We start from the raw sequence: 24,876 nt of genomic DNA, 5'->3' as shown, positions 1-24,876 counted from the left end.
TATTTGCGATCATTTGGTTAGAGATGACCTGGATCCAGTCACTGTTGGGGTGTAGAGGAGAGGACCCTCCGTGAGGTGTTGAAAAGGGGGCATCCTCTGGACTGCGTGGCGTTTTGGATGTCGATTGGGAGGAGGATCAGGGTAAGAAAAGCCCTTCTCCCTCTTCTCTAAGGACAGGCCCAGCTAGTGGACTGGGCATGTTCTGAGGGCCTGTGATTGCAGCCTGACTATCTGCTGAACTCCTGTGAGCTGCCATTGCCCCTCACGGGGAAAGGGTCACGAGGTAGAGATGCTGTTTCCATCAGGCGACCTAGGTGTCAGGCTTTACGTCTTTATTCCAGGGGAAGGTGACATCGTTTGCTTTTTTTCCACGAAGACTTCAGCAAATTTATCAGCCCCGGTCTCAAGTGTATGAAAATGCAATTATTAAACAAGCATATTGGACGTAGCCAAGAAATCCCATTTTCTTTTATACCACGTGGCATAAAGGCAGGGCACTTAAGAGCACTCATTGTCAGAGTAACGTTTAAATGTAAGTGGCCGATAAAATTGATGTCGTGGTATCAAATGTGAAAAGGGTAGCCAATCTCTTCTTAGGGGCCAGAGTGCGCCAACCAAGTGCACGAACTGGGCCCGGAGGACTCAGTGGCCGCGAGGAGTGGCCTTTCTTGTAGGGGCCGGAGAGTGTGGGGAAGAGGGGTGCACTGCCCCCATGATCCTGACGGCTGTGCCTCTTGCCTCCACAGTGTGTTTACTGACTCACCTCCAGGGCCGCCGCCATGTCGAGCCGGGGTGGGAAGAAGAAATCTACCAAGACCTCCCGGTCCGCCAAGGCGGGAGTCATCTTCCCCGTGGGGCGGATGCTGCGGTACATCAAGAAAGGCCACCCCAAGTACAGGATTGGAGTGGGGGCACCCGTGTATATGGCTGCCGTCCTGGAGTATCTGACAGGTGAGTGTGCCCGGGTCCACCTAGGAAGGGCTCCGCTGTGCTCACAGAGTGGCTGTTCTGACACTTGCCCAGGACCTGTTATTTTGGAACTTTTCAAACCCCCGGAAGACTCGTAAGAGTAGTAACAATGAACATTTTCACCTAGGTGTCCCGGTTGTTAACATTTTGGCCCCTTTCCCTTTTCTCCCCCCCACCTTGTGTGTGTACGTGAACATGCATGTGTGCACACGTTTGTACCTTGATTTTTGGCTGTTACACAGTCCATGTGGAAATTTCCTTAATTGTCCCCAAAACGTCCTCTATAATTTTGTCTGGTTGTCTTTCCTGACCCAGGATCCATTTCAAGATCACACATTTCCTTTGGTTGTTGGGTTTCTTTCGTCCTATTGAAGCTGAAACCGTTCCCCAGTTTTCGTGATATGGACATTTTTGAAGAGTGCAGGCCAGCTGTGTTGCAGAATGTCCTTCAGCCTGGGCTGGTCTCAGGCTTGGATTCGAGTTAAACATTTTGGTAGGGGGATTGCCTAAGTGGCATTGAGGCCTTGCCTGGTATCACACCGGGAGGCACCTGATGTGGATTCATCCTGCCATTGGTGATTCCGTTTGGTCATTTGGTTAAGGTGGTGTCTAATGGACTTCTGTACCTCCTGAGTCACAGTCTTCACCCGATGGCTTTGGCATCACTTGATGACCTTCCCTGAATCCGTTATAACTGTAGTGGTTATAAAAGAGTGATTTTTCTATTTCTGTCATTTCTGTTACATTTATCAGTTGGCACTCTTCAGTAATGAACTTAACTTTCCTTCTGCCCTTCCTCTCTATTTCTTGTACTCTCAGTGTTGCTTCATGGACTTCGTTGGTTTAGTGGGTAATACACTATCCTTTCATTGCTCTGTATGGTGCTCACCTTGTCCCACATTTGACCTTCACGCTGGTTCTGCTGTGCTTTGCAGCGGCCTCTTCCATTCTTACACATCTTCTTGCCTTTTCACACAATGCGATGTTCTAGACTCACCCTGAATTTTCCCAGCACCGGTCTTGGAATCAGCTCTCTCTCTGGCGGCGGGGGGCAGGGTGGGGGGAGGGAGAGAAGGGGTGGTCCTTTTCCCAGAAATAATCTTACTGGTCTTACTGGTGGCTCCATGGCAATTGTGGGAAGCCGGCTGGGCAGGGATGTCACCCCCATTTTTAGTGATGACAAAACCAGCCTTAAAGCATAAGAGAACTTGCATAGGGTCGCACATAGCCAGTGAGGAGTTGGGACGGGACGCAGATCCTGCTGGCCTGTTGTAATGCTTTTACCACTTACTGTTCCATACATAGTCAGGGTAGCTGGCAGGATTCTTACAGCCTTGATTCTTGCAGCCAGCCCTCCTCCAGCCAGACGAGGAGACTCAGCAAGACAAGGTTTCCTCTTCCAAAGTGGTAAGAGGAAGCAGAAGAGCTGGGTTACCTCTTGCTCTCCCTGGTCTCTCATTAAGGCAAGAGTGAGGGTTCTTCCATAAAGAACATGGTCCTGAGGGATATGGTGTCTTTGTTGTTTTGAGAGCATCTAGGCAGGAAAAGACATGGGTGTATTACAGTTGGGAGGCATCTGTACTTCTGGGACATTTAACCCTTGGCTCCTCAGAGACTCTTTTAGGTGGCATGCCTGGCAGCATGCGCTAGTCGTGATTCTTCTCTTCTGTAGATGAGGAAACAGAGGACCGGAGCTCGTGACGCAGGCAGGAAAACAATGTATAACGTTGGCAGTCAGGGGCAAAGTTACTAGACAGGAAGCAGAGGACATTTCTAATTCTGGCTTGGCGGTTGTATATGCTCTGTGACCTAGAGTGATTCACTTAACCTGTGTGGACCCCAGTTCCCCTACAACTCAAAATGTTGATAACAGCCCATGTCCCACCAGCTCCAGGCTGCTGTGACAGCCGCAGGTCTTTGTTTGAGCACAACGGGAAAGCTCATGTGCTGGGCATACCCAGCTAGGCCACGGTTCCTGGTGCCCAAATGCCATGATGTCCCTGTCACGGGGATGTCCACAGACACTACCGGTAGGTCAAGTACAACATCAGTTTCATGTCTTCCATCAGGCTTCTACCATTTAGTTTGCTGGGGGGGAGACCATTGCTCCGGCATATCTGAGGCAGTTACTATGTGTGCCACGCAGAAAATCTAGTCGTCTTTGGTTGCCTGGCTGGCTCTGGAACTGAGCACAGTGCTCATGAGTTTGAGGCCAGTGGGTCCATTCTCATGGGGCCAGAGACCCTGACTCTTTGCACCCACAGCATTATGCCTTTCCCACCCCCGCTCTCATGGGTGTGTGGGAGTGGTCACAGAGGGGTGTGGGAATGGTCAGGACAGCCCATCACTAGGGCTAGAAAGTAGCCCAAGGCAAATCTTTACTCAGGCAGCAGCCTTGTTAACCCCTGTGTATTAAACATCATACATATTTTTAAGTTTTACCAAGTCCTCCCAGGAGAGCTACAGTTAGCTGAATCTGAGCCACTTTTTGCTGCCCTCACATACTGCTGAGTCATTGGCTTGACCGTTGCCTTATGCCTGCCCCCAGCATGGTGCCTGGCCTACGTGACAGACACCTCGGGAGACATCCTGAGCCATCAGTCACTTTTGTGGTTACTTGAGTCCTGTTCCCTGATGGGAGAGTAGCTGAGCTCTGGGGCCCTATCCAGTGAAAACACTGCTCCGTTCTGCCCCTCAGAACACTGCTGCATGCCCATACTGACTGACCAGCCCTAAGCTCCCTGGGCTGGGATGTGGGAGCATGTGGGTATTTGGAAGTTCTGAGCATCTGCCCAGTCACAGCTTTGGTTTTGATCCATGAGTGAGAAGGGAAGGTGGGACAAGCCCGCTTTCTGTCCCGCTCTTTGATTTTATTTCCCCGAAGACACTTTCTGGTTTGTTCCACACACTTACTGAGCACCTGCTGTGTACCAGTCACCATGCTAGGCCCTGTATGAGAACACAGGAATGACTGGGGCCTGTTCTGTGGGGCTCATGGTCTAGTCTGGGAGAAAGAACCAACCACACCAGATGGTTACTGCCTGTGATAGATGCCACAGAGAGCGTAAATAGGCCAAAGCGGGGCCGGGCTAACTGGGGGCCTGGAGATGAACTGGCTCGGAAGGCTTCTCTGAGGAGATCTCAGCTGAGACCTGGAGAAAGCTGTGCGGCCAGCCGGCCCTGTGAGAGCTGGGAGAGGCGCAGTGCCACTCACTCAACTGCACTCCGTGTGCCTGTCGCGTGCCAGGCTCATCCCAGAGCTTGGGGAAGACAGGGAAAGAGTGAGAAGCCCGAGCAGCAGCCGTCGAACAGCTCAGGGCCTAGACAAGGATGCGGCGCAGACATCATGCTCTAACACCAGGCATGTGAAGCGAGCACCACTCACTCAGCAGGTCCTCACCGAACCTGCATCTGGCCCAGGGATCGAATCCAGAGCAAGACCTTTCCTTACCCCTCAGAGCTGCCTGTCCGAGTCCGGCCCAGGCAAGCAAAAGGCGGTGATGCTGCAGAACTATACGTGCTGCTGGTAGGTGTCAGGCCAGAGGATGCTTGTTAACCCGGTAACCAAAGCTTCCCTGCCTGTCCAGTCATCACCTGAAGAGGCTTGTGGAAGGATTATGTTCTCTGCACAACCCAGACTCTTACAGGTGGTACACACAGTTGCAGGCATGGTGATGGCGGAGTGCCCCATGGTACCCTTGCACATGGCTGGGCTAGGCCTCCTGCCTTCAGCAGGCCTCAGTGGAGAGATGAGGGGTCTGAGAGGGCTTGCTAAGAGGACTGCTGAGCTACAGGGCCCTGGTGGGACTAGGTGGCTGTGGAGCAGGGAGCTGACGTCTCCTTGGTGGCTGGCCCTGGGGACCATGTGGGACGCCACAGTGTTCAGTAGACATCAGGAAGAGGCAGTGGAGCTGGATGGATAAGATGTGGACCCAGGTGCCAGAGCCGCCCTTTCATTACTGTGGCCTCAGATAAGTCGCTCACATTTCTGAGCTGTGGTTTGGTTATCTGTACAATGGGGTTGTGGGGAGTGTCTCCCAGAGTTCTAGAAGCTGCAGTGAGAGGATGCAGGGGAAGTGCTCTTCCCACGCCCTCACGGTGTAAGTGCCCAAATCTCACGTTAGCATTTGAGAGAGGAGGAAGTCCCTGGTACTCCTGCTCTGGCTGCTGAGGTGACTTTCCTCAGGGCTGGTGATGGGGGCTGTCACCGCCCGCTCATGAGTGTTATCCTGCAACTCGCCAGAAGCCTCCGGGCCTCACCAGACGCCCGCAGGATGCCCTGGCAGCTTCAGGCCCTACTCTCCCTGCTCTGTTTCAAGTGGCACTTGATTCCTCCTCCTGAAGCCTGTACTGGCCTCACCACCAACATGTCCTGTTACCGAACTCTTCTGTCTGATGTTGGAGGCCACTTCTGACTGAGCATCTGGCACATGCGTGGAAATCTTCTTGGAAGATTTCTTAGTTAGCCAGGAGCTGAGCATGCCAGAGCTGAGGCCAGACCACCGTTAAGAGAGCCTGAACCAGGGTGCCTTGGGTTGAGCCAAGTCAAGATCTTGCAGCCCGTGAATTTGAACCCTGCGTTATGCTCTGTGCTGACAGCTCAGGGCCTGGAGCCTGCTTCAGGTTCTCTGTCTCCCTCTGTCTCTGCCCCTCCTCTGCTTATACTCTCTCTCTCTCTCTCTCTCTCCCCCCCCAAAATGAATACATGTTTAAAAAAAAAAAGCGTCTGAACCACCAGCAGCCCTTCAGACAGGGGACCATCAGAGCCCAGTGACACCCCACCACCACCCTCCCGCCCCCGCCATGCAGAGCGTGTTTTCAGTGGTGAGGGACCACATAGGTTCTCCTTCGTACAGTCTTCTCCCGGCTGGGGTAGATGTGGGAGGAGGTTGTAGCTTTGCATCTTGCTCTGAAAAGTGAAGCAGGCCTCTCTTTGTCCTCTTGGGTCCAGAGCCCAATCATCTGCTGCACTTAAAAGGAAAAAGGCAACACTTGGAACCAGCTTGGTCGTGGCAACCGGATAGCTCCTTCCCCAGATCCAGCTTCCCTGCCGGACTCTTTCTGGAGTTCTCCCCAAGCAGTGTGACACTGTCCACTTGTCTTCTCAGTGTGGAGGACTATCTGGGCCTCCCTCCATTCTCCACCAGGGGAGTATAGCAGCCTGTATTGCTCTTGGGGCTCTGTGAGGATTGACACTGCATCTAAAGTGTTTAGCCAGCTTTCTTAGTAACCTCTCAATACATGGTAGATGGAAGTAAGTGTTACTGCATGGAAACTGAGGCAGTCAGGGCAGCCCCAGTCCATTCATTGTCTTTGCCCCCATGGTACTATGGTACTTCTCCCTTAAATGATATGTAAGGGAAGAGGGAACCTGACTTTAATCAGTTCAGAAGCTTCTGGAATCTCTCCTCTGTGCCCAGCATAGCACTACTGGAAGGTATAGGAGATGTGAAATGAGAACTATATGGCGTGGCTTTTGTCCCAGTGACCTTTCCATTGATGATGGGGATCCCCAAGCCCAGAGACCAATAAGGGAATAGGGCAAACAGGGTGGGGGGGGGGGATAAGTTAAAGGTGCTTGAGTCCCACAGTTGGGGGTGGAGGGTGGTGGGAAATGAACAGTGTGTAGTAGAGCAAAGAGCAAGCACCCTTATGATTTGATGGTCTTGAGTCATGGGTCAAGGTCCTGTGGGTCAGCATTGCTCAAACAGTGCTCAGCAGAACCTACGTATCTGGTGAAATTCGAGAGGTATTCCACCAAAAAAACACGTCCCTATGACTGAGGTCAGAAGATGGCTAGATTCACATCCCCTCTTTTGAGGTGGATTTTTGAATAACCTCAACAATTTTCTCAGTAAAGGAATTTGTTTTAGTTTGGGAACCAGCAAGAAATAGCTTTCTTTATGGCAAGACTCTTTAGATCCTTTAACATGTTGGTGTCACTGTGAATCCCCATGGGAAGGAGCTGTGCTACGTAGTGGTTCCCAAACTTTTATCACAGAAGTCTTTAAGGAACACCTTTAAACACCTTGCACAGTACAGTGTAGGGAACACTGGTGTGGCTTTAGCCCATGACAGATGGCACTATAGGGAAGGCTCAGTGAGGAAACAAAATCGAAAGCTGTCATGAAGAACCAGCTTCGGTTTGTTGTGGCATTGAGGCAGGAAGCTTGGCTGACAGATAAGGAGACCTTGGGTCTTCCTCTTCCATACAGGGCCCAACCCATAGAAGGTGCCTGAACATTTGCTAGGTGAGGTGGTATCTTGGGAAGCCCTTAGCACTTACTTTGCTAAGCTGAGTTGCTCAGATATTGACTCGGAGATGGCCTATCATATCCCAGGCTCTGTGCCAGACACTGAGGTCCAAGACAAAAGTCTCTGCCCAAGGAACTTACTTCCTGGAAGGGAAGTGCCTTTGGAGCCATTTTATCCAACCCTTGAGCAAAGAACAGGCCTGGTTCCTGTTCATCAAATCCAAAAAGATGTGCGATGACATCGTTTCCTTTTTTGGGGGGTGGGGGGCAGAAACCCTGTCACATGGCCTGAGCACAAACCTTACTCTACCAACTTCCCTCCTAGTACTTAAGCTTATTTGCAGAAATTCAGTGCACTCCCAGAGGGTTTCTCTGAGAAAGATGTCAAGCCCTGGCAGCCAGCTCTCAAGACTGAATGCTGACACCTTGTGATAGGTATAGACTCTCCCAAGGTGGCTATGGGAGCAGCCTGCTGGTATGGGTCCCTAAATTGTGGTCCATTTAAAAACCCAGCACCAGGGGCGCCTGGGTGGCTCAGTCGGGTTAAGCGTCCAACTTCGGCTCAGGTCATGATCTCATAGTCCGGGAGTTCAAGCCCCGCGTCGGGCTCTGTGCTGACAGCTCAGAGCCTGGAGCCTGCTTCCGATTCTGTGTCTCCCTCTCTCTCTGCCCCTCCCCCGTTCATGCTCTGTCTCTCTCTGTCTCAAAAATAAATAAACATTAAAAAAAATTTTTTTTTAATAAAATAAAAAGATAAATAAAAACCCAGCACCATAGGACTGCATTTCCACCTCGCACAAGGTAAGGCTATAGCTAGAATTTTTTTTTTTCCTGTCTTCTTTGGATCTAAACTACAAAATGATGACCTCTGGAGTTTTATATTTCTAAACCCCACTCCTGCCATTTTCCCAAGCCCTGCCCCTCTCAGTGCCCATGTTTCAGCCTTGGTCTTCCCTCTCCCATATCTTGTTGGGGACCAGAGCCTCCCTGTCTTCTAATCAGTACCTGGAATCTTCTCCCCATAGATGCTCCAGTCAGAAGCTGCCGTGGTGAAGTTTACAGGGCCAGCTCCTGACCTGGGGAACAAGCAGGGTCCCCTGGGTGACCTTATGGCCACTTTGCAGACTAGATGAGTCTCAGCCCTTGTGCCTAACCACATCCTACAATAAAACCCTAAGGGAAAGGGGTGACTCTTGCGAATATACCTTGCTGTCTGGTTTGGCTGACGAAATGATCATCCTTATCCCAAGTTTCAGCTTGCTTCATTTCTGATCTGTAACTGGGTCAGATGCTGCGTATTTCTCCTGTGTTAGGGGCTCGGTTGCACTCCGTCCCCGCCCTGTCTCCTCTCAGCGCAGGAGGGGGAACCTTCCCTTTCAGCAGCCTGTCCTGTTACACGGATACTCGGTTCAGCAAACACCTATCGGACTTGGTGCTTCTGGCCTAGGAAAGAAAGGATCTGACAAGCTTGGCAGATTGAGGTAGGCAGAGGCTGCCCTTGGCTCCATCACTTACCTGGCCTCTTTACCACTTTCCTATCCAAGACACCCGAGTGTGTCCTGTTACTCCTGCAGCTAAAAATAGGGCAGGAACAAGAGGACAGTCAGGCTGGCTCCTTGATGCTCTGAGGCCCCCCCAAATTCCTCCTGAGTCTCTTGCTTGTCTGCCTGACCACTCCTACCTTAGACTAACACTTCAGGCCAGGACCCAGCTAAGTCTTGCTGGCACCTTCTTGGGCATTCATGCTGCCCTCAGGCTCTCACCACCCCACAGTGCTCATTCTTCTGCAAAGCCCTTTGCCAGTTTTATTCTCCTGAACACACACACACACACACACACACACACACACACACACACACGAAAGGGAAGAGATTTAATGAGCCAGAGGGCTGCAACTAGAATGAAGCTGGAAACACTGGAGTTGAGACTAGTGTACTGGACACCCATTGTGTGCAGACCATAGTTAAATTCATATTCCCATTTTGGGTGATATGAGCAGTTTGTGTTTAAAAATGTAAGAATATAGGGGCACCTGGGTGGCCCAGTCAGTTAAGCATCCGACTTCCATTGAGGTCATGATCTCGCGGTTCATGGGTTCAAGCCCCGCGTCGGGCTCTGTGCTGACAGCTCGGAGCCTGGAGCCTATTTTGGATTCTGTGTCTCCCTTTCTCTCTGCCCCTCCCCCAATTGCACTCTGTCTCTCTCTTTCTCAAAAATAAATAAACATTACAAAACACATATTTTTTAAATGTAAGAAGCTAAAGCTCATCCATAATGCCATTGCCCAGAGATAGCTGCTGGGCCTGACTGCCTCTTGTGTGTATGCACACACGCATGAAAGGAAGTTGGATTTTAGCTTCAATATTTGTTTTTATTAATATCTGCGATTAATGATCTCCACTGATAGCCCATCACAGAAAATCATCATTATACTTAATCTTTCAGAGCCAATCATGTGTTAATTTAGGAGGTGCTCCCACCTATGCTGCACTGTTAGTTCTCCCTCAGCCTCCCTGGGGGAGTAGATGATTCCATGGTGGGTAGACATCCAAGGAGTGCTTGGGAAAGCAGTTTATCACAAGGTGCCTTTGACATTTTCTTCGTCGTGTGCTGTCGGCCTGCCCGCCTGTTAGCAGATCCAGGGTGGGCAGGCCTCGGGGCTTGAGGAGAGAGCCTGGAAACTGCCACAGGTGTGATGCCTGGAGCTTCGCTACCCCAGGCAAGATGTGGAGGTAGAAGCCCGGCTTGACAGCACCCTTCTCCCACAAGCACGTGAATCTGCCATGGAGCTCAAACACTGAGTTTCTATCTAGTCCACCACCCAGTCCTTCCAAAGGGTCCATAAGGTGGTCCATGAGAGTGTAAGTGTGACTGGGGTCCACTTCATGAAACAATGGCCCTGCTACCCCTCCCTTCTTGGGGCCGGGGGCTGGACTGTGTCACTGGGATCAGAAAGGAACGGCCTCATTGCTTTCTTTTCTCCCAGGGTGTGGCTGGTCTTCTTACTCTCTCAGCAGTGTCTTTCACAGAGCTGAAGTGTGTGATTTTAATGAAGTCTGGCATCTTAATTCTTTTTTCATCTATTATGCCTTTGGTGTTGTCTCTAAAAAGTCCTCGCCAACCCAAGGTCATGCAGATTTTCTCCTATGTTATCTTCCAGGAGTTTTATAGTGTTTTATGTTTAGGGCTGTGATCCATTTTGAGTTAATTTTTGCAAGGGGTATAAGGTCTGTGTCTAGATTCACTTCTTGGGACGTGGATTTACAGCGCTAGCGCCATTTGTTGACAACCTCTCTGTTTTCTCCAAGATAAGCTGCATTGCCTGGGAATGCTCGGTGGTCAAGGACTCTCACTGTTGCTTCATGATTTCCCTGGGAACGGTGACATGCCACTTTCATTTCTGCCATTGGGGTCTGCACATGCATCGACAAGTTCCCTCTCAAGGGCTGGGTTTTCGCTGGGGCCAGTGGAAAAGCACACAGCAAGACAAAACCTGTTTTTGGATTCAGGCAAGGAAAAAGGTGTGCCCAACACTAAGTGTGCCTCTTTCTTCTCAGACCTGCCATCTGGGATCACTTAATTGTGACTGAGGTACATCCCTTAGGATTTCATTTCATGAGGTCTTTTAGTGATAAGCTTTCTCAGGCTGTTTTTGAACACACTTCTGTCACATCCATAAAGTTACTTCTTTAGTGTCTCTATTCTGGGATCTTTCTCCTTATAAAACACAAATCAAATATATGTTAGTGTTTCATTCTTCCATATCTGTTCATCTCATTCTTATTTTTCATTTCTGTCTTGCAGGTCTTATTTGTGGATAATTATTTCTGATCTATCTTCTGGAACTGTCTCCCAGTTTAATAATTCTCTCTTCAGCTGTGTCTTATCTGCTGTTTAATTCAGTCACTGAATTTTCAATATCAGCTTTGAAACTTTTACTTCTAGAAGTCCTGTCTGGTTTCCTTTTGAATCGGCTTGGTTGTTCTTTATAATTTCTTATTTTCTCTTCATTTCCAAAGTTTTCTCTAAAAATTATTTCTCTAACTAAAGTTATTGTGTATTTATTTGAATAGCTCATTTTTTCAATTTCATCAAGGAAAATGACAAATATGACTGTATATATCTAAAGCATATAATGTGATGATTTGATATCCATACATATTGTGGAATGATTGTCAAGTTTATCTGAATTATCCTAATAATGGAAGTCTTCATAAATCTATTTCTGCCAGATTTTGTTGTTCATAAAGTCTGCCTCTCTTCAAGGTTACAAAGGAATTCCCCCTGTGCTTTTGCTTGGTATTTTTATGTTTTAATTGTTTACATTTTTACTTTGATCCATTTATCCTGATACATAGTGTGAGATAAGGATTGACTTAATTTTATTTCAGATGGTTACCCAGTTTTCTCAACACAATTAATTGAGTATCTCATCTTTTCCCTGGTAATCTGAGATGCTACCTTTACCATACGTGAAATTTCTAGATATATTTAGGGTTATTTCTGGGCTTTATTTTCTGTTTCATTGGTTTGTCTAGTTACATACTTTATGTTTCTCATATCTGGTAGGTCTTTTATTGTCTTTGATTGTTTTCTTTACTAAGTGATGTTTACCAATGGTAAAATTTCCATGTTCCCCTGGACATACAGTGAGACATTCATTTCCCTTCGTGCTCTTTTTCCTACCCAGTTCTCCTCCCAGGAGACAGTATTATTAGTTATATGTAAGTTATCTATCTTTCTAAAGATATTTTTCTTCTCCGTTTTCATTTCAAAATCTAAAATATGAAATGCCAAGAAATAATGAATCAGGATAATGGGTACATGTGATGTGCACAGACTGACACTGATATTTGAGCCAGAATCTTGGCTGGGAGAATCTGAGGGTTGTTGATCTCCCCAGTACCCCCCAGGCCCCTGAGCCAACCCTGAGACCTCACTTGAGACTGTGAGGTGAGACCTGCCTGGATCTTGGACCATCAGGGGGCTGGGATGACTTTCCTCTTGGATGACTGCTTTATAGTTCAGTTCATACTGCCTGCCGTGGATCCTGAGTGTTGGCTCTAATACATGAAACCAGGCCAGTGCCTTGGAGAATGTCCCTGTACTTCCATCCTTAATCACGGTCTCAGTGGTGCAAGTGCTTAGTGTACTTGTTTAGTGATCCATCCTTAATGACCTATTGGTGAAGGAGTTACCAAGCTCTAACCAGGTGCAAGGTGCCGGGCTGGGTGCTGAAAGTTGAAAGAATCCGTGTTCATTTCAGAAGATTTGTACTGAGTGTCTGTGATGGGTCAGACATATCGGAGGTCGTATTTGTGACCCCGGGGGCTGGAACTGTGCCTTCCCCACCCCTCCCCCATCACTGTATGCTCAGCTACCAGCATGAGGGCTTACATTCTGCAGCCGCTTAGTAAATAGTTTTTTACTGAAGGTAAGAAGACCAGCTACAGGGATGAATTTCAGGAGGAGGGAATGTCGGTAAGGTCACAGGCTGCCAGGAAATTGATGAGATGGGAGCTGAACTAGACCCCTGGATTTTTAAATGTGGCATAATTAGGGTTATGCTAATGACACCAGGCATCGGGGGCCAGACCGACCTGAGCAACAGCAAGTGTCAGGCAGCTGTTGGTGGCAAATGGGAAGGCGTGGGAAGTTTATCAAGAGCTGATCTCTCACTTCTGACACAAAAGCCACTGAGGATGTCTGTACCTTGAAAAGCAGAGGAAGCGAGGAGCCACTCCACTGCCTTAAATAGCAGCATCCCAGGAGCCATGCTAGAAGTACCCCAAGGTCTCTCTGTGGATGACCACCAAGAATGGCTTTAAAGAACTACTTACTAAGAGGAGAAGGAAGTGATAAGAATTCTACAAATATCTTCTCTCTTGATATCTTCCCGTTAAAATATCAGCAACTAATAAAACATATTTATAGTCCTCTTGCTTTCTTTCCCTGCCTGAGGGCCTCTATGTCTAGTCAACCTAGAATAAAATATCGTGAAAGTGAAAAGCCACTCCTCAGAGCTATAAATACTTTGTAGCAAGAAGACAGACCCAAAGGGTATTCAGGACAGTGCGCCTCCCTCCATCTCCCTGTCTCTCCCGTCCCCCCTACCCCACCCCCCAGCCGCCTCCAGTTCCAGCTGCCAAGAGGATAACAGGGACTCTCCTTGCATTTGCCAGGCTGCTCAGCCTGCCTGCAGCTCTGACCCTGGCTCCCACCTTCCTTTCCTTTATGTCTTCCCTCCTTCATTTTATGTCCCACCTTCCTTTTTAGGCAAGTGCCTTCTGTGTGGTGGCCAGAAGAGCGTGTTGCCTGGTACTTCAGAGGCCTGTGACGGCGCCTGATGCTGAGGTGTCGTCTCACGGGATTACTGTCATGCCCGCGTACACAGGGAGACATTTGTAGAGTGGCCTTTACAGAAGACATTTATAAATGTCGTCCTCATTACAAGGAGGCTCTTGCTCTGCCAGAGCCCACATTTCTTGCCTGCAGGACTGTGGGAGCCATGTGGGAATCCAGGGCCTCTGTAAAAGGCTAATCGTAGGCTTCCCTTGCCATGTCTATCCTGACGGATGCTCCTTGTGGTAACTGGTAACTAAGGTAGTCTTTGGTTAACATTTATCTGCTGCTTCTGTAAATCTGGCTGTTGGTTGCTGAAAGTCAGTATCAGAAAATGAGGGCTTTTATCTGGAGGAGCGTTGGTTTCCTTGCCCTCCGGCCTCCTCCCCAGGCCCTGGCAGGTCCCCATTCCAGATTGAGAGTGGCTTGTGGTAATGCTAGCTTTGGGGGCATGGAGGCCGGTGCTTTCAGTGCTAGGCAAAGGCAGAGTGATTAAGGAATGAAACATCTGCCTTATAGTGAGCACTTGCTATGTGCCAGGCACTGGCTAAGTGCTTCACATTTGGTAGTTCACAGGATCCTCACACTTCCTATTCTGCTTAGAAGGAAATTGGGGCTTAGAGTGTAAGTAACCTCTGCGAGGCCACTCAGCATAGTGACCCGTCTCTAGAAGAGCATCTCCTGTAGGCTCTCTTCAGGAGCTCAGACCTTAGCAGTTACCAGGACAGCATGGGGGTCTCAGGGTCCCTCAGTATACTGCGCATCTCCGTTGTCTCCAGTGGACGTCACAGGAGGATGGTATGCACCCAGTCCTCTAAGGCTGGCTTGGTCCTGGGTGGAGCCACAGCCTGGTGAAGGAGGCAGACAAGGCCTCCCAAGAGGGGCAGGCCCTGAGCAGTTGCAGGGTCCTGTGGCCTGGCGTGGGCAGAGGGGACAGGGGTCCTGCAGGGGTGAGGAGTCACCGACAGGAAGGAGATGGGCTTGAACACAAGAAGGGCCGTGGCGGTTGGCATGACCTGTGCTGGGCTATAGAGAAGGGGCGGTCAGGTCACTGTCAAGGTGCTGGCTGTAGCAGCTGCAGGACAAATGGGGTGCTGGGGGAAAGAGGAGCGAAAAGAGCCCTAGGAGAGAGGAAGTCAGTGCCCTCATACTGCTCTAAAGAGAGTCGGTGATGCAAAGAACCTAAAAAGTCCAAATGCTCATAACTTGTGAGAAGCAGGATTGAGCAGGCTGTGACAGCTGTCAGGGCCTGGGGGGGTGCCTGTGACCCAGAGTTGCGAAAGCTGGGGGTGCGGTGGGGAGGGGGGCGGTGCACATACCATAGTTACCTCTGTTAATTCACGCTGCGTTTTCATTTCACTTCTGACATTTAGAAAAGACAAACTGTGCATAAGGGAAACAGCACCAAAGAGGGTAGAGCAAAATGCTCTCCCCCAATGGAGTTCCACTCAGAGTAGGCATGTCTGCGTCACAGGTCCGTGAACGCGCATGCGCGCCTAAGTGCGGAGGACAGGCACCGCCTCCGCCCCCCGCACGAGGGCAGACCGCCCCACGAGCACTTCTTGTTCTCCTCCTTAAACGTCCCTCTGTCAGGGAAGTGTCACCACGGCAGGGCTGTTGCAGTGAGTTTCCTCTTTACGTTACCCCCTTCAGATCTTTTCATTTCAGCAGACATCTGATTGTTCGCCCCTTCCCGAGATGAATTAAGAACAAATGGCTGTGATTTTCCGTATCAAAACAAACACACATATTAACCGCTTCCTTGAAGATTAACTTGGCGTCCTTGAAAGGGAGTGAGTGGGAGGGCAGAGGGCCTGGCCCAGCTGTCAGCCAGGGGTGGGGAGAGTTAGAGCAGGCTTTCCTGGGCCCGCCCCCGCACCTCATCCTTCCACCTACCTTCCTGGGCCTTGACTTGTGCTGTCTCAGCAAACGGTTTTGGTTCTGCCCCTGCTGTGGCGCACTCTGTGGGGGTCAGACAACAGCCTCAGACCCCATCCCCAGGCAGAGACTGCCTGTGGGGCCGCCCTGGGTGCTGCATTCTATCAAGGTAAGTCTGGCAGCCACAAGGTTAATCAGGTTCAAGTGCGTTTTTCAAACATATGTAAACTGTTAAGTGTAACAGCAAAGAGTAAACTATCGGGCAAGGAAACACCAGGTTTTCTATATTGCTTTTCTCCTCCTCCTCCTTCCAACTCTCATGCATGTGCATCTATCCGTTTAGCTAGGCCGTTAGTGTGGTAGGAGGAAACTGAGGAATAGGAAGTTTAGTTTTCTTCTCCTGGAAATCCAGCCTGCTACACTTTTTAAAAAATGAAGTGTGTGGTTGTAGCCCCAATAACTGTAGTTTACATTTATGTAACCATGCTCTAACCATGGAAGTTGGTAACTCGTTAATCCTCACCAGCCCTGGAGTGACCTAATTTTTATCCCCTTTCTATAGAGAGGGAAAGCCTGCCTTGGGTGTGCGTTGGCCATTCACAGCAAGGTGCAGGAGCTGGGATTCATACCCAGGCTGTCTGACAGCAGACCCTAGTTCTAGCATGCTGCCCTTTGTGGCTCTTGCACTCCGTTCAAGACAGACCGAGGAGGTAAGCTTATACAGAAGTGCTGGAGACTTGGGGGAAGATACAGGAAGATGTTCCAGAAAGGGAAGGTACTCAGGCACTGGGCTGGGTTGCAGGGTTAGAGGAAGGTCATGTTTGTCAAGAATGAGATCTCCTTTTTGTTAATCTGTATCATGTAGAATGACCTACTTTTTACTTGGAAGTCTAAGAACCAGCTTACTTTAGAAACTCCCAAATTAAGCTGTATTTCTGTCTTACTGGGAGACGTGGGGAAGGTGGGAGACTAGACCAGATGCTCATGGGTTTTTAGGAGGGGTCTGTAACATGGGCTTAACAGCAAGGGACAGTATGTGTCAGACTTGGAACATCTGCAGAAAAGCAGCAGAATGGCTCATTGTTACAAAATACCTTGCATCTTGCACAGAAAATGCTACCTTCTGTTACTGCTGTCGGTTTTATTTTCTCTGTGGAATCCCCAGTTCCTTTGAGGCCCCGGACAGGCAGACTGGAGAGCTTTGCTGTGGCCTGTGAGGCCCTGGAGCTCTGGGTTGACAGCTTAGCAGGCTTCAGACTCTGCCGCTCATCTCCTGAAAAGGTGAGGTGCGGGCGGGTGGATTCTGGGCCCCCAGGGGAATTGGAGGAACTCGTGGTGCAGTCAGGATGCAGGAAACTCTTAGCATTTCCTCTCCAATTGGAGTTGATTGGGTTAAAGCTTTCCAGAATGGTGTAAAACAGTTCTGAACTCCGTGAACTGCTGAGGGAGGCCCGATGAATTGAAAGAAATACAATAAACAGATTGCTCGTCATGTTGTTGGCCTTGTAGCAAATATCTGTTTTCTCCTTGGGATTACGTGAGCATTTGCTTTCCTTTGATTTCTGGTTGTTATTTTCAATATTTCTTTTGTTAACGGAGATGCTTCAAACAGCTCTGGAGAAGCCCCTGAGTCTTCGCAAGGTTTGTGTTTAGAGTTTGGCTCAGTCTCCACACGTCACCTGTTAGCTGTTAGGAGTCTAATTCTGCAAGCCATGACTTCATCTCCCTAAAGGAAGATAGACGGAATGCTTCAATACAACAGATAGGGTTCAGTTCAAGATGTGGGGGGGGGGGTAGTGGGGGGTAGGGTGGGGAAAGACTAAGCCTTTGGTCTCTGGGTGAACTTGGAAAGTAGACCTGTCAGAGGTATTCACGTTCAGACAGCTGGTCTATAGCTGAAAAGGCTGCCAAATAATGCCATTATTCACGGCTGTGGGAATTTTGTCAAGTGGCCTTAAAGAGATCACGTTCCATGAGGCTGGGGGCTAGGGGGCCCAGGGGTGTCTGCAGTGCTTGCTGCTCTGAGTAGAGAATAAGTTCTCATTACTGGTCTGGGCCACTACAAATGATGGATCCAGTGGCTCACTACTTGCCAGAGACTGGCCCTGGCCAGGAGTGGGAGCCAGAGACGCTTGGGTGTTTTGTGAGTTAGATCTTAAAACAAACAAAAAGATCTCAAAACAAAAAAAATAGCTCAGAAGCCGGCCAGTGTTACTTGTCATTCAACATGTCCCCTTTACCCTGTACAGCATTTATCATTGGGAACCTTACCACCCTTAGAGTCCTTTCCAAGGCTGACCCCAAACCAGTTGACCCTTTGGGCCCAAACCAGTTCATTTTTGGTCATTGGTAACAAAATTTTTCCCATCACTGGCCAGGAAGACATGGCTTGAGGGGGTGGAGAACCTGGTAAGGGGTCTGTTTTTTCTCTTCCTAACTGCTCTTGCCCAGTTTCCTCCTGTGGTTTCTTGCAGATTCCATTTGTATTGGTTACCGCCCACAGGGTTGTAGCTCCTAAAAGCAGCCTCCAAAGGAGGATCCAACCATGAAGCTCTGGACACCATAGAGAAAAGGACTTGTGTCTGTAGATCTGGTACTTTCTGGATTGTCTTTCCCAGAATCCTTTTCTCTTAATGTAGGCAGGGAAAAAAAATTTTTAGAGATGGACAAAACCTTCCAAAATACAAGATGAATCAAGTGTAGGAAACCGTCCCTTGCAGGAAGGCATGGTTTCCATTCAGGTTAAGACATAGCTGAAGCTGGCCCGGGACTACCCCTCCCCCTTGTTTGTGGGGGCATGAGCCCTTCCCACTGTGCATGTGGTGGGGGCCGTGGCAGGAACCTACATAACAGCTCTGACCTTAGGCTTCCGTGACCCTGCCCTTGCTGTCATTTGCAAAGACGGGATCAATTACTAGGAAGGAAACTGAACAAGGAAATCTCCTTTGGTGGCATGTGCCCTGCCCCAGTTCCCCAGCAGCCAGCACCCACTCCCTCTGCAGAGCAGATGGGGACTGTTGCATAGGGCCAAGCAGCTGGCATTGCAGCCCTCTCCTCTCCGCCTGCGGCGGGCAGCCGTCTCCTGGCCAGGAAAGCCCCTTATGATTGCTATTTCTGAAACTGGCCTGAGGACTACAGGGGGGGCATTTATGGAGACTTGGCCAGGGCTGAGTTCGTGCTCTGGGCTCCTGCCTTTGTTAGCTGTCAGACTCGGCCTCCGTCTTTCTTGGCTGCTGTGAACTGCCCCGGCTCTCTGCCTGCTGCGGTGCACGGCACGGTCGGGTGTAGAACAGGCTTCTCATAAAAGGTGTGTCTCAGAGGTGCTCTGTCTTGTGTGTCCCTTGACAAAGGGGTTGCTATGGTAACTACCCTCTGGAAAACATGCAGGAGTCAACTGAACGTATGGCTCTTGCTCAACTAGCTGGAGTGTGAATATGTGCCCCTCTTTGTTCTCCCCACCTGCCATACCTCCTCTCCCTCCCCACAGGCTGAGCTGAGGGCCTGCCTTTTGGCAGTAGAGGGCTAGAGGGCAGGAGGGCCAGTCCTCTTGGCACTCGCAGATTGAATGCTGGATGGGGTTTGCAGCCAGAAAAGAGTTGGGGATTTTCCTGCTCCTTGGTGAAGGAGGCAGAGGAGTGACAGCCTGGCTCTTTCCAAGGAGCTACACTGCTCCTCATCCCACTCAACACACCTATCCCTCAGTGTCGCTTGCATGTGGATCCGTGCTGACTTAGCAGTAAGTGAGTGCAGGCCTTGCGATGGCCCAAGTGTGGAAGCTCAGGCCATTAGAAACTTTAGCCACAAGGCAAGAGCGCAGTGGGCGGGGGCACAAACGCTGCTGGAAGCGAGGGGGAAATTCCTAGAGAATTCATTTCCAGATTGCTGTGCCACGGGTGCTACTCACAGTCCTTCCTGTAGTTTAAATGCTTGTACATGCTGCCTGTCTCCCACCCAAATTAGCGGCCCAAACCCACCTTCTGAGTCTTTGCATCTGTCATCACCATCTTCACTGCACACAGAAAAAGTTAAAGCAGCGCTGCCTAACCTAAGACCACAGCCCTTGCCCACAGTGGCCATGGTGCCTTCTCATGGGAGAGAGCCTTCCACTGACACTCTGGGGGCGTGAAGAGGAAACTGGCCATGTCCACGTGCCTGAGAAGCCATCCTTTCAATCCATTATGCCGGAGGACTTCCGGCTCCGTTGTGGGTCTCTAATGCAGGCCAGGTAAAGCATTCTCAGCACCTTATTGGGAAAAGGTTGTAATCCAACAGCCTCCTTGTGTGCATTCTGGCTCTGCAGATATGGATGGCCCCATGTTTCCCTGTGGTGTCAGAAAGTGGGGGGGGAGGGGTGGCAAGGAGCGGAGGGGATGGCTGAGGCCAGGAAGAATGCCAGATGGCCTTCAGTTCTGTGGTGCCACCTGCTCCTCTCTGGCCTTCTTGCCACTTGGTCTCCGGCCAGAGATGGCCACAGTTCACTGTCTTCCCTCTGCCCTCACTCCTAGAGCCTGTGCTCACACCAGGTGAGCCTCCCACTTCAGCTCCTCGCCAGCCATGGGCAGGACAGTAGTGTTACAGGTGTGCTGCCTCCTCAGTGAACACAGTAGGAAGAAGCCTGAGGTGGGCTCATTTCTGCATTCATGGCCTCTGGGGCCTGGCGCCACTGAGGCATCCCAAGCACCCTCTTCTCTTCTGCATTGGCCAAGATAGGCCCATCTGTGCTAGGCATAGAGACACTCCGCCATGATCACTTACAGGGAGGCTTCAGTGAAATGGCTGGAGGGGCTGTCTCCCCCTGCACCTGCACTCAGGTTGCTGGGAAACAGTCTTGCTGAGACTAACGAGTCAGGGTGGGAAGTGGGCTGGTCCTCCTCCTGTCCCAGGCCCTCCCCGGGCCTCACTCTGTTGACTCTCAACTGTGAAATTCAACATGAGGGACACTGGCCTGGGAGCATCAGGTGGCCAGGGGCCTTGTGGTGCCTCCAGTGTTCGTGTGTGCTCACTGACGGGATTATGGAGTAAATGAAGTCCTGCCTTGGGTTCAGAGTGGAAACCTGTCCAAGGTGTGACTGGTTTTTCACTTCTACCAATATGAGAGTTTGTGTGAGTAGCCAAGCAATTTTTCAGCATTCTACACACACCATAGTTACTGCATTCGATTCGGCACTTGGCACTTGTGGATGTGTACCATGGAATATTGTAAACTTTAAAGACAGGATTTTCATTTAGCTAGAAGGTTTGCCCTACCTACTTTGTAATGAGTCTCATTTTGCCTTTGCTGGAGACATCCAGTGTTGACACCGTGACCTGGAATACTAGGAAATCTTTAGTACCAGGAAGAGGTCAGGCTTGAGCCGGGCTCAGAGGACCACGGCATGGGCAGAATTGCAGACATGGGGAGGGGGTGTAAGATACATTTTGAGACAGTCTGGGTTAAGGAAATGAGGACACAGTGATGATGTTGACAGCAAGAGCATTGTGCTGCTAGGGAGAAAAACCCTCTTGCCAAAGGGCACTGGCTGTCCCCCCGGGTTGGGTGCTGTGGCAGAGCTGTCACCCTGTCCAGTGAGAGCCTGCCCCGAAGGACCGGCCAGGGGACTTTGACTAACCACCAACCAGGGACCGAACTCCTAGCTTGCTAGCTGGTAACATTTTTTTTTTCAGTGTCAAGCGTACAGAATGCTGAAGGAGGGACGCTTGTGTCACACACCTAGATTTAACAGCACGTAGCATATCCCCATGTTAGTTTTACTCCATGGCGTCTGTGAGAATTGTTTGAGAGACTGAATTGCAGACATCAAGATAGTTCACTCCCAAGTACTTGGGCAGGTATCTCCTACGAACAGTGTTCTCTACAGGGTACTGATGCTATGGTCACACCCCAGAAAATTAATAATCCTCTAGTATCTAATATCCAGTTGACATTCAGATCTCATTTTTTCTCTAGAATGACTATTACAACTTTTTTTTTCTTGGCTTTGAGTGTGAATGTGCAGTGTTGGACATTGCTTTGGTCAACAGATTTGCTCAGCCACCTCCCCCCACCGTCCCGTGGACACATGCATGAGCCGGTGCTTATGGTGCTCGGTTGCTTCTCAGGGTCGCACTGTGGCTCTGCAGGGTCGGTCCTGGTGATGTGTGGAGTGCTGATTTCGGGCAGCCCATTCTGGGAAACAGGTTCACATGTCAGCTCCACCACTTATCACCTAGAGACCCTCAGCTCCTCCCTTCTCTCTAAGCCTCCGTGTTCGCATCTCCAAAACAAAGGAGATGGACTGGGGGCCTCCTGGCTCCGTTCGGTACCTCTGTGGCTTCGCTCAAAGTGTGGCCAGGCAGGACCCCTGCAGCTTCATACCTCAGGGCAGCTGTTTGATGAGGCTGCTGCCTGTGCCCATTCACAGCACCATGAACTGTGGGGGGGATCAGGAGGATGCCCGGGACCCCCTGATGCTCTAACATGACCAGCTGCTCTACCCCTCTGCTCCCCACAGCTGAGATTCTGGAGCTGGCTGGCAATGCAGCAAGAGACAACAAGAAGGGGCGGGTCACCCCCCGGCACATCCTGCTGGCCGTGGCCAATGACGAAGAGCTAAATCAGGTATGGGGCTCTCCTCCGCGTCCCGCACGCCAGACGCTTGTGCAGGCAGTCACAGTGGCCGAGAGACGGAGGGAGGTTGGTGTTTGGCTGGCTCTCAGAGGTTTGGGCTGCATTTTGGACCGTTAGCAGCTTCTCCGCCCCCATGGCAGTTCTTCCTCCAGGCTTTATTTGGGAGCAGGAGGGAATGAAACAAGGTATTTGGCTCTCCCTGGAGGAAAGATAGTGAAATTTCACCAGAGTGAGGGACCCTGAGGACTTATTCCCTGTATAGTGAGCCTGGGTCTCATCAGCATCCTTGTAGATCCCGTGGATGAAGGAGCTCTTCATCCCAACCCAAAGCAAGAATGTGAATGGGCAGGGCCGGCTTCCTGAAGGTCAGAGACAGGGTGGGCTGGCTCACCATCTGCTACTTTGATTTTCCTGCAAGCTGCTAAAAGGAGTCACCATAGCCAGTGGGGGAGTGTTACCAAACATCCATCCGGAGTTGCTAGCAAAGAAACGAGGATCCAAAGGGAAGTTGGAAGCCATCATCACACCACCCCCAGCCAAAAAGGCCAAGTCTCCATCCCAGAAGAAGCCCGTGTCTAAGAAAGCAGGAGGCAAGAAAGGGGCTCGGAAATCCAAGGTATGTGATTTGGCAGGAGTGGGCGGGTTGGGGCAGGTGCAAGCAGGTGAGGTCATGAGTGGCTCCTTTGTGCTGAGACTTATCCAAGGACTAAGGAGGAACATATGGGAGCTGCTTGCGGAGAGGCTAGTCCAGCTCAGGTGGGCAGAATTGGGGGACCGGATCCCGGTAGGCAAGGGGGTGTGAGGAGGGTCTGGGGCAGATAGCCCCAGGCTGGAAGAGCCCATTCCTGGCCTGCCAGGGAGATGCTTCCACCTCTGGGAAGGGACCTGCGTGTGCAGGAGCTTTCCTGTGCTAGGGGTGGCTGCCGTCAGGTCCTACCCACAGGTACTGGCTGCCTCTCGGAACTGTCACTGTGTTATTGTGCCTGCGTGTCCTCCACTGTGCATCTTCCAGTAGGATGGTTCGGACAGTTGGCTCTGTAGGATGGTTGCCTTGTTAAGGAGAAAAATAGATGTGTTATTCAGGTGCCCCTACCAGACCCAGCCTACACCGAGCAGGTCCTAGGTGCTGGTCTTTTTGTGGTGAGTGAAGCCCTCTCATTAGTGTGACCTAATGTTTTCTTGGGTGGGGCAGGCCAGCTGATCCCCATGTTCGCTCCTCACTGCACGGAGCACAGCAGCCCCCCCTCGGGAGGTCTGGGCCTGCAGGTGGTTGCTCTTACCTGTCTGAGTATCAGCAGGATCAAGGGCGGGCGCAACTGGAAGCAACTGGAACACGTGCTCCGTGTTCCTCCCTCACCCGTCCCCGCCTTTGAGCTGTTGTCAGAACCTCCGGGGCCAACAAACGAGGGACAGTGCAGTGAAAGCTCATCATCAGTAAAATGGAATGTAAGCTGCCCTGCCCTGGGCCCCCCCTCAGGTGTGATCCTTCTGGTCTCCAGCCAGACGAGGAGGAATTTACCCCTGGCAGAAGGCAACCTGGCTGTTTTGTGAGACCCTCAGTAGTAGCTGGTGGAAATGCCCTGTGGGTCAGATGCAGTGTCAGCACATTCTTCCGAGCAAAACCCAAGCCTCTTACCTGATGAGGTGGTGAGGACACCTTCCCAGGACAGGCTGCAGCAGCACTGACCCGGGGCTAGGCTCGGGGCCACACTCCCGGCACATCCTCTCCTCTGAGCCAGTCCACAGAGCAGGCCCCAGGCTCCCAAGTTTGTGTCTACGCTGTTCGCTGGCCTTTGGTGGTTGAAGTTCTTGTACACCCTTCTGGGCGCGGACACATGATTCCCTGAAAACAAAATCTGAATTCCTCTTGCCACCAGGACACCACCTTGCCCTACCCCACCCTACCTGAGAATCACTCCCAGCTCTGTGAGAGAGAAACCTGTTCCTGAGGAGTGTCCTGTAGGTTCTTGCCAGGCGCTTGTGCTCCACCTAGTCCCGGGGGAGGCTCAGGACCAGGCGAGGATGTCGCAGAATGCTCTCTTACTCAGCTCACCAACTGTAAAATTAGCATATTGAACCGTTCTAGCATTTGCATTTGCTGGGAATAGTGGGGCAGGGAAGGCAGGGGAAAGGTGCATGGGCAAGCCTTTCTAAATGTTTGAGGATCAAGATGCCAGGTCCATCATCTCTTGAACATGGGCCTTAGGGAGCTGGTGCCCTTAGTGCTTGGCTGAGCCTTCTTCTGGCTGTGGCCCTAGCCATGGCCCTTGTTAATGCAGGCCCACTGCTGGTTGGCGTCTGAGCAGCCTCTCTGATTCTGTATCTCGGGCAACCCTGGGCTGAACCCCGCTCCCGTCACCCCACTACCTCCCCTGTTAGTTCCTGCCTGATGACTTTCTGCCTTCCCACTTAAGCGAACACTAAGAATGCTGTGTCTTTCTTTTTGGACTTCAAATGAAGGGTGTGTGTGTGTGTGTGTGTGTGTGTGTTCAGCTCCTAGTAGCTATATTTGGAACTCAGTGTTTCTAATAACCATATGCCAATAATCACTCGAACATTCAGCTTTTCCCTTGATTACAAAAGCAGGAAGTCTGTTATGGTGGTCTGTTTTTCTTCCACACAATAAAACACATTGTCTGCTTACTGTACCAGTATTTGGCTAACATTAAACCCTGGGGGAAGCTGAAATTGGAACCGTGAACAGCTAATTTTCAAAACATTTGTTTAATGTAAATTGTGGTGTCAGCTCCCAGAAACAGCAGAAAACCTGCATCTCCAGGTTTAAGTGGAATGTTCTGAAAATAACCTTTCCAGAGACATGCAGAG

At 50.5% G+C, this 24,876-nt stretch overlaps 1 protein-coding gene across 4 annotated transcripts in view; it reads left to right on the top strand.

Moving 5' to 3' along the window:
- LOC106989149 (core histone macro-H2A.1) overlaps positions 1-24,876 on the top strand; it is a 78,777-nt gene that overhangs the window by 9,631 nt on the left and 44,270 nt on the right. For all 4 annotated transcript variants that reach the window (XM_027076650.2, XM_027076648.2, XM_027076651.2 and 1 more), the window contains exons 2-4: positions 747-951; positions 21,935-22,041; positions 22,469-22,666. In XM_027076650.2, coding sequence (XP_026932451.1) covers positions 780-951; positions 21,935-22,041; positions 22,469-22,666 — 477 coding nt within the window. In that variant the 5' untranslated portion in view covers positions 747-779. The remainder of the gene's footprint in view (positions 1-746; positions 952-21,934; positions 22,042-22,468; positions 22,667-24,876) is intronic.

The sequence above is a fragment of the Acinonyx jubatus genome, chromosome A1, assembly GCF_027475565.1.
Source record: "Acinonyx jubatus isolate Ajub_Pintada_27869175 chromosome A1, VMU_Ajub_asm_v1.0, whole genome shotgun sequence".
In the NCBI taxonomy this organism is placed as follows: Eukaryota; Metazoa; Chordata; class Mammalia; order Carnivora; family Felidae; genus Acinonyx; species Acinonyx jubatus.
This window is presented reverse-complemented; position numbering and strand designations above follow the sequence as displayed.